The following is a 9,633-nucleotide window of genomic DNA, read 5'->3' as shown; positions in this document are numbered from 1 at the left end:
CATGATGGCGGGTCCCCGGCGCAAGCGTGCACAAGGGCGCCCGTCGGAGGCCTGTCCCACCGCTAGGGGGCAGCTCATGCACTGAAAGCGTCTGGCGTGTGCGGCTCAGGCTGCCCTGCCACCGGGAGCTGGCCGGATACTGTGGCCCCGACCGTCGCAACATTTAGTAACATTTAGTAACATTTGTAATATTTAGTAACATTTTTAACGCTCATTTCTTCCGAAGCTCCGCGGTGCAGGGATGGGTGTGGAAATCGAGACGGTAGCTCCGGGAGACGGTGAGAAACAGCAGCCGGCGATTATTATTGTTTTTGGTCTTTTTAAAAATGTACATGTGACGACGTCCCTGAAAATGCTGATGTGAGTGGAAACATTTGCGCGATAAAAAGTGCTCGTGTGTCGTTTATTTAGTAAATGAGCGCTGGTTAGTTCGTTAATTGCGGTTATTAAAGTAGCGCGGCTACCCGTCCGCCTACAAGGCGAGCTGTGTTTTTACATCCATTTGACAACTAGTTAACCAGCGGCGTAAATATTTGGTTATTTTACAACTACTTTCCCGTTTTAAACCTTCGCACAGCATAACCCTATGTAATATATTTTGTTACATTGCATTACTGTATTATCATCAAATGAAGCCTTCCTACACATATGGTTAATTGACCCAAAGCGATTATGTAATCTGATGATTATTCACTCAAAGTTTCTAGTATTTTGATTGTAATTGTTTATTTATCATTAATCACCATATTAATCCAGACATTAATCAGCGCTTGATGGTGTTTTACGTTTTGCTGTCCATCGGTGGGCTGTGGTGGAGCAGGGGCTCCCCATGTCAGTATTTTTGCTATCTGAACATTAAAACGGTATTTGCAACAACGTTTGATTTACATTACGTTCCTGGCACAGAAAGTAAAGCATATCTTTAAACGTGTGTGTAAAAAAAAGAGAGAAAGAAACAGACAAGCGAGATGATATAATACGTGTAAATTGCTTTAGACATTGTATAATAAACAGCGAGCGGTGTAATTCGGTGTGTAATTTTATGGACTTTGGCGGGGGGTCCGTGACAGCAAAGGACTGCGTTGTGTTACTTTGAGTGTAGCAGGATTATTTTTCCTCACTTGGTAATGAGATTTCAATCCATATGTTTCCTGATCATGGCAGACGTTTGCGCCGTGGCCAAGTCAGCTATTTTTACAGTGGGGGGGGGGGCAGGGTCCACATTTCTACCGATGCATCAGTCGTCGCTTGTGAGATTCAAATACAGTCCCAGGTTGTCTTCGCTACATCGATATAGGGTGCTTGTGATTGATTACTGCCGTCTGATTTAAAAATATAACTTGTTACGGTAGCAGTGCCGTTGCATATGCCACGCACGTGTACTGTGGCTCAGTGTCTTACGCTATTGCCCTGGGTCTGCCCTGTTATGTTAAGGGCCATCGGGATCGTTATATCGTTACTGGTGGAATTGTTAGAGAAATTCAGAGATGTGCCTAGTATGAATAGTATCAGTGTCCTTGAACCACTAAAAAACGAACATAACTTGGGCTGCTGTTAGTCTATATAATATCATATATAACAGTTTAACATCCTATACAGGCATTACTGTAGATTTCTGAATAGTTTTTTTACTGTGATTATTGCTCTTTTTACACCTGGTCTTATTCTGGGCACAAATATCGAAATACACCGAATTGTTTCTCATTATTGTCTACTAAAGCGGAGATTGATTGGAGCTGTTCATAAAAGCAGGCTGTGGAACACATGTTTAATATATGTGGCTGTAGGCCCTGGATTTGGGATCCCAAATGTTTCTGGGTCGTCGTGCTTTTCGCCTCTGTGTCGCAGGCCGACGCATGTATGTACATGCGATGCTAACTTAACGCGGCTGTTGTCCTCACCTGCCCCGGAGTTTTCCCCGCTAACTGGGAGTCACACGGAGAGGCTCAGGCGAAGGAAAAAATGGCAGAAGCGTCTGATAGTACGTGGGCTTTTATGGCTGAGAGCACAGGAAAATATTTAAGGGGTAATAGAGGAGTAACAGGAATCAGATTATGAAAAAAAAAGAATGGCGGTGAATCGTAATACGAGAATAAAAATTGCAATAGTCAGAAGGGTTGCAAGTTGATTCAGGTGTTAACCGTAAATTGTATATTTTGGCACATTACTGTCATTGTCTGAATCTCCAGTGTGTGTTTGAGTAAATTCCTGCGTTCTCCAGTGTCCTACGCTGGGCGTAACCTGTCCTCACTGCAGTTCAGATGCCTGTGGTGTTTCTGGAGCTTGTTCTTACCCCCCCCCTCTCCAGGCACGTATGCTCCTATCATGGGATTTACATTCGCAGCTGACACACAGCCGGCCCAAATGTCAGTGCATGCTGAGTGTCGTTGAAGGCTGGAGCACCGTGGAGCTGCAATTGCGTCTGATGGTTGGCCACGGATTTTATTTTTAACCCTGATTTTTTTTGCGTCGGCTTTAGGGTTGCATAGGGGTGGGGGATTTCCGGAAACTTTCCAGAGACTGAATGGAAAGTTAAGATGGGGAATTTTGGAAACATTCCTAGTTCAAAATTCATAGGAATTTGCGGGAATGTGTGGGAGTTAGCGATAAGATAAGATAATTTAGCAACCCTAATTGGCATAGTTAAAAAAAAAAAAAGTTTTCAGAATCAGCATACTGGAAATTTCAGCAGGATATCGAAATGATTAGTATAATATGATGTCATAATAATAGTGTGTGTGGCAGGTAGTTGGTGAGTAGCGAAAATGCAAGAAGGAAGGGAGTTCGACAAGATCTTAAGTGTTGGAAGGCAAGAACAGATCAATTATTAAACAGAAAATGGACACTGAGAGGAAGCTTTGCCGTCCTCACTAACGCAGGGTGGGACACGGAACTCTAACATGGACAGAAATACGGTTCATATTGGCAGCACGTTTGTCGCCAGGCAACTGGTCACATTCAGAATCTAGTGCTTAAACCTCTGGTTCAGAATGGGCCTGCTGATTCCCATGGTGACATCACAGCTCGATGTCATAGGCTTCCTCTTTGTATAGGACTTTCGTAGAACTGGTTCGCATACAGTTTTGATTAATTAGATATGACATGTTTACTTATCTTGAGGTTTTCTTGACGTGTAGCTTATGCGAGGTTTGCCCTTATTTCTCCTCTGCTTTTAAAGTTTGTGATGGTATATACAGGGGGGCACTAGTGATTTCGGGCCCCGTGAAAGCCTGTCATACTGGGCCCCCACCACAGACCAGTCCAATTATGGTAGAAATTTTCTTGGAATCCTCCTAAACACCCCCCCTTCCCCACAGCACCCCTGAATATACAGTATTTATTTATTTAGTTATTTATCTATATAACTCGCACACAATAATGATGTAGCCATGATGTTTTAAATGAAGTCTGTGCAGGTGACTTTTCATACTGTTGCCCTCCCCTCCATGCTCCATAGAGACCGCCCCCCCACCCACCCCCCATATTACCGTATCAGTATGCAGCCGTATCTCTAAAGGCCCGTTTGCTTTTGTCTCGCTGATCCAGACTGTGTGGCTCTGCTACAGTACATATTCAATAATGATGCAGTAATAATGTCAAGGTGAAGCATGTGAGACTTGTCTGCTTCCACACTTTTGAGCCCCTTCCTGTTAATATTAAGGATGGCATGGCGCTGTGCACAGTTCACGGTAAGAAAAGGAAAAAACGAGGCCTCCGATCAAATTAGGACAGATATTTAGGTGGCAGTTTTGCTGAACCAGCTAAAAATACCCGTAAGAGGAACGGTGCCATAACAGAGGGATTCGTGGGGAGTTTCAGGCCAGGACACAATCCTAGATGTTTAAACCTCCAGACGGCGGAGAGTGGCGCTTTAGCGCTGGCTGGAAGTGCATGCCGACGCCCTCCTTGGAGCCAGTGGCTGAGAGCGCGTGTGTGAACATCATCAGCACCGTACCCAGGAGCTCACAGCTCCGGGGGGCCAAAGGCGGCCATCGAATCACGTGACTAACGGTGGTTGTGTTTCTGTTTCCATCGCAGGAAGGACATTCCCGAAGAAGGGCCAGACATGCGTGGTGCACTACATAGGTAACAAAAAAAAACTCCATCCAACGAACTCGCCTTTGTCATTTTAAAATTATATTTATGTTCTTAAATTCTTTACGTGCCTTTTGTACATAGGAAATTTCAGTTACACCGTCCAGTCAATAACACGTAAAAGAATTAGCAGCAGAAAACCAAAGGGGGACAGATTGACATGTAATGAAAATGTGAAAAGGTTGAAATAAGATATGGTTGATTAAATTGCAATGTGTAGCATCACCCTGTCGCACATAATGTACTTCATTTTTTTATTTTAAAACATCCCATTAAACAACTGCAATCGCAGTGGTATATTGTCCCTAACTTCGCTGTGATGTTAATTTCTTGTAAGTGACCTGGGTGCTCTGATCGCTGGTCTAGAGGCCTGCATGTGTGACCGTATAAGTTTGTTTTGTTTGTTCCCCTGCTGAGCCGTGTGTGTCGCCGTGTTTGTTCAGAGTTTGTGTGAATTTATGAGCTCGGCACCGAGCCACGGGTCAGAGGAAGTCAGACACGCCTCCCCTCAGTTTACAGATGAAGATGTCGATGCTTCTCAGGGACTGGCAGCTCATCACGCTCATTTCCCTCGTTTTTTTGTCCTGGGTGGGATCACTTCGGTTGTGAGCCCAGGGACGGAAAACCTGGACGAATGAATATCTTTGTCAACTTTACTGGTGGCTTTGACTGAAATGTCTCAGAGGTATTGATTATTTTGTTTGTTTATACTTAAAGATTTTTCTCTCAGTGTGAAAAATGGCAGCATCGCGGTACGACGGTAATTATATAACTATTAATTTGGATGCAAACGTTGTCCAGACATGCACATTTTTTCTACAGCTTTCCGAATGGGTTTTTCTGGAGAATCGCCATCAGACTCGGTCGTCTTATGCGCAGTGTGTTAATGTAGAATGTACAGTATATATGCTTTCACATGCATGCTGTGAAGGTTGGAACGTGGACTCGACCCCATTCTCTCATTCGGCCTTGACCTCGTGATGAAAATAACCATGAGCTCATCTGAAAGGCCTAATTAAAGCAGAAGGCTTTTCTTTGAGAGCACGGTGCTTCTTCGCGCCCTTTTCCTCGCATGCAGTGATCATGTCAGCGCTTCAGATGCAAGAAAAAAACCAAACAGTTCAGTTGCTTCTTTTTTCCCCCCCTGCATTTCGGTCTCTAAGATGTGAACTGAAAGATGAAAGGAGGAGATTTTAGACCACAGTGGCGTGGAACCGCTTCCGCAAAACACCCTAAAAGTGAATGTGAACCGAAAGTGAGTGCGACAGACGTGTGTTTCAGCAAGAAGGGGGCTGATGAGTCAAACCCGAGGCCGGACTGTCCCTGTGATCCTGCAGCTGGAATGTGCAGCCACTCCTATATTAGCCCCCCCCCGTCCTATTAGCTGGTGTTAATGTCCCATCTGAGCCCCCATCCCCAGCTCCTCTCCAGGCTCACTCTGCTTTTTGCTCCGCTTGCTTCCCTTTTCCATAACAGCCCTTAAAGTAACTCCAGGTGAGGTGAAGTATTTCTGTCTGGCAGCAGTGATCTTCGTGGGTCTTTTCACTCTTCGTGCCCAAACAGTTACTGAAATTTCAAGTCATTATTGAAAGATTAAAAAATAAACCAAAGCTGAGTTGTGCCTTAAATGTGCATGACTCTTGTATCGCTGTTGAACCTACCCTTGCTAGGCACGTATGTCTGTATTTAAGGTAAAATGTAAAAATGTTTTGAAAGGTAACTGCAGGGTTGCTTTCTACGTAGTCTATTTAAAAATATGTCATCTTGCTCTTTGCATTTTTGCACATTAAGATCCTGTTCTTTACCCACCACACATGTGAATGATGTATCCATCATGTTTTAAATAAAATCTGTACGGGTGATTTTTCATACTGTTGCCCTCCCCTCCGTGCTGTTTTTACAGGGATAGAGCCCCCCCCGCCATTACCATATCAGTATGCAGCCGTATCTCTAAAGACCCGTTTGCTTTTCTCATGCTGATCCAGACTGCGTGGCTCTGCTACACGCGTCCATATCGCCGATCACTGTCCGCCCCCCCCATCCGCAGCTCTCCCGATACTGTCGGCACCGGTAATTTCCCTGCCAGTGGCTATTTTCTGCCGAGTCCCGCAGACGGAATCTCTTGACTAATTTTGGTCCCAGTTCTATAATTACACAAGTTATTCCGAATAACTGAATTGAGCAGAAGAGTTTGTAAATGTTGGTATAGATGGAGGAGTAGGGGGGTGAACAGGGTTCGTAACCGATCGAGTTTCTTGTGAGGTCAGGGGGATGATTTAGCGCCGTGGCCACCGGACGCTGGGATGGGAGTGCTACAGTATGCGGGGGTAAAAATAGGGCCCGCTTGGCGCGGCTGCGTTTGTGGATATTTCCTGCATCTCAAATTTGCGCCTGCAAGTCTTCAGAGACAGATTACAGTATGGGGTGGAGGACTAGCAAAACACTGGAGTATTAAAAAGAAAAACATAAATTTCCGCAGCATATAAGCGTGACACTTCTGTCTCTCCCGGATAGGAAACATGTACATACAGCAGAACTGAATGAAATATTAGACTCACCAGGAATTTAATGACGTGGGAGGGAAACAAAAATATTACCTGAAGATAGTTAACCGGAGGCAATATCTTTGTGATGCCAGATGGTTACAAAATCCAAAATCCTTTCCCTTACTAACAGTTCTGCGAGCAGTTTGTGACCTAGCAGGGTGAAATCCGGTGTAAAATTGACGGGACAGGAAACACCACCACATGGGGGTCTTTGAGCAGTCATGGACAGCTTTCCTGTTAATTAAAACTCGTGCTAGTGAAAGTCACACATTTTACCATAATTTTAGCTTGTGAGTTGTATGTATGTGTATGTGTGTAGATTATACATACTGTGTGTGTGTGTGTATTATATATATATATATATATATATATATATATATATATATATATATATACACAATATTACAGCTTTATATATATATAACTATCACTTTTCACAGGGAAAAAATCTTCATTAAAAAAACAGTCACACAAACATAAATATCTCACTTTACATGTTGTTACTGTACTACACTGTAGCTGGCCAAGGGACCGTTTAAAATCCGAGAATATATAACTCGAGATTTTTCTGTGATTCCTTGTTTTTCTAGGCATGCTGCAGAATGGAAAAAAGTTTGATTCCTCCAGGGACAGAAATAAGCCCTTCAAGTTCAAGATTGGCAAGCAGGAGGTGATCAAGGGCTGGGAGGAAGGAGTTGCACAGGTGAACAGCTGCATGTGCTGCTCGGGTGAATTTAAGCAGAGCATGTAGTGGGCCAGATGAATGTCAGACAGAGCAAGTAACGGAACCGCTGCTTGGTCCGGAGGAATTTGAAACCGAGCAGGTAACAGGAAAAGGATTTGAGCTGGACAAATATCAGCAAAGGCAATGCTTTTCAGATCAGGCAAAACTGTCAGTTCATCCATTTTATCTCCTAAGAGGCTCATTTTAAAAGAACTGGATTAAATGTATGTCATTTAGAAACTTTCCTTATGAGAATATGAGTGATTTCCTGGTGTTGGTGCCACAGCGCCTTCAGTTGTGTGATCTCAGCTGTCACTCCAGCTCCCTCACTCTGCCCTCCTCCTCAACAGATGAGTCTGGGCCAAAGAGCGAAGATAACCTGCACGCCTGACATGGCCTACGGGGCCACGGGTCACCCGGGGGTGATCCCTCCCAACGCCACGCTCATATTCGACGTGGAACTCCTGAAGCTGGAGTGAGGATGACCCCGCCCCCGAATCCCCCCCTCCTTCCCAGCGACTCCGAACCTCGCTATAGCATCTTAATTCAACCTCTCGCTTATTTTCTGTTCTGCTTCATTGCCAACTGTATCGGTCAGATGCTTATCGATGCTTTAGTGACTTTTTCCCCAAACAAATTTGGCTTCCTCAGTTACATCATTTATATTTCCCAAATATAACTCCCCCTCCATTTTTACATTGTACATTTTTATTTAATAATAAATATGACAAAGAAACTTAAGTAAAATAGTATATATAAAGGGTATAAACCACTGCCTTACGATGCTGTTAACATAGAGGTAATACATAAAAGGACAATATCGTGCATCTTAATGGGCATTAACAACTACTGTCTGCTTTAAAACTTGATAAAGAAATGTCCGCCAATTGATGATAGTGATGAACTGCATCGCTATCTTTTTATAAATCCCTGTTACGAATGTTTGTCGTTGCCACAGAACACAAAAGCAGAGGTGTGAGTGAGAGACGGCTTTACTTCTGATGATACTTGATAAACATGTAATAAAAATGATCGTATGCCTATGCTGCGACCATAGCGTCTGAAACATGTTCACACGTTCACTCATGACGATATTTTGAAAGCTTCCAGTGTCCGACAGGTCATCCAACAGGTCACCCGACAGGTCACCCGACAGGTCATCCAACAGGTCACCCGACAGCTCGATTGCAGCCTTTTCCATTTAGGATGTCATCTTTTACTTAATTTGACTTCATTTTGTCTCTGTGTCATTTTATTTCATGATTTTTCATTTACTTCATTAAAATGTTGCTCTCTCTAGTTCGGTCGCTCTTGATTCTGTTCGCGTTTCTGGTTTTCGTTTTTGTCCTAAGCATTGCTTCTAAATATGGATCAGACCTCATCAGCTACTCACTGATTGTCTAGGCCTTAATGCTGCATATTGCTATTATGGAGTAACGGCGAATATATTGAAAAGTCGTAAAATTCATTTTGCATCGTGGCTTTAAGCACAATGCTAATTAAGTAGACGGTAAATAAACCACGGATTTCACATTTAATAACTATTTTCATCTTGATTTGGGTTTGAAATATCCTGTTTTGCACAGGTTTGCATGATTTCTTGATCGTAATGGCAATTTGGGGTGTCTTGTGGGATATATTTTCAATGTGTATAGAAAACATAAAGTAACTTGATGCCCAATCCCACCTTAATATTAATCACTTACACAGAGGGACCGGAATCATTGAGCAATGAGCTGGAAGGAGTGTGTAACCGTCTTGATTTTGTCTGCAGTAAAGACATACCCACCATAACCTAGTATTTTTCTTGTATGTAGCCTTACTTATGGGTTGGAGCGTGATTAACAGGTTCGCTCCAGGTACAATAAACAGATTAATAAGTGGCGTGTTTATGGGTAATTCGATTGGTATTACTGACTACATTACTATCCAATGCGACTTGATAAAAGGCAAAGCTGAACTACTATACACAACAAATTTACAGGATCTGAAGAACAAAAAGGTTCTTACTCTTACAATTAACAAAAGTAAAGGTGCCTGCTGCTGATCCCCGTTGATATTTTTCTCCGCATACCAAGACTGCCAGCCTGCAGGATCCCATGCTGTGCTGGGCTGAGGTTTCCCACAGACAGACCCTGCCCAGCCACAATCACCCAAGGGAAGTGGGTGTCGCCGATGTGCTCGGCCAGATTGCCATAAAGTAAACGCTACAATCATAAACACTAGACACTGTGCTCCACTGCAAGTACCACAGTTCTGGGTTAGTCT

The 9,633-nt window shown here is 43.5% G+C and overlaps 1 protein-coding gene across 2 annotated transcripts; it reads left to right on the top strand.

The window, feature by feature from the left end:
* Nucleotides 1-71: 71 nt before the first annotated feature.
* Nucleotides 72-8,664, top strand: fkbp1b (FKBP prolyl isomerase 1B). Of its 2 annotated transcripts, XR_007383901.1 has the most exons (5): nt 72-278; nt 4,039-4,086; nt 7,232-7,344; nt 7,716-8,509; nt 8,546-8,664. XR_007383901.1 is itself a non-coding variant. In XM_048986157.1 (4 exons), exons 1-4 carry the CDS (start codon nt 242-244, stop codon nt 7,842-7,844), a joined length of 327 nt encoding a protein of 108 aa, XP_048842114.1. In that variant the 5' UTR covers nt 72-241; the 3' UTR covers nt 7,845-8,664. The 2 variants fall into 2 exon arrangements, 1 of the variants encoding a protein (XP_048842114.1); XM_048986157.1 differs by having other exon boundaries at nt 7,716-8,664.
* Nucleotides 8,665-9,633: the final 969 nt, after the last annotated feature.

This window comes from Brienomyrus brachyistius, chromosome 19 (genome assembly GCF_023856365.1).
Source record: "Brienomyrus brachyistius isolate T26 chromosome 19, BBRACH_0.4, whole genome shotgun sequence".
In the NCBI taxonomy this organism is placed as follows: domain Eukaryota; kingdom Metazoa; phylum Chordata; class Actinopteri; order Osteoglossiformes; family Mormyridae; genus Brienomyrus; species Brienomyrus brachyistius.
Note: the sequence above shows the minus strand (reverse complement) of the source record. Positions and strands in the feature narration are given on the sequence as shown.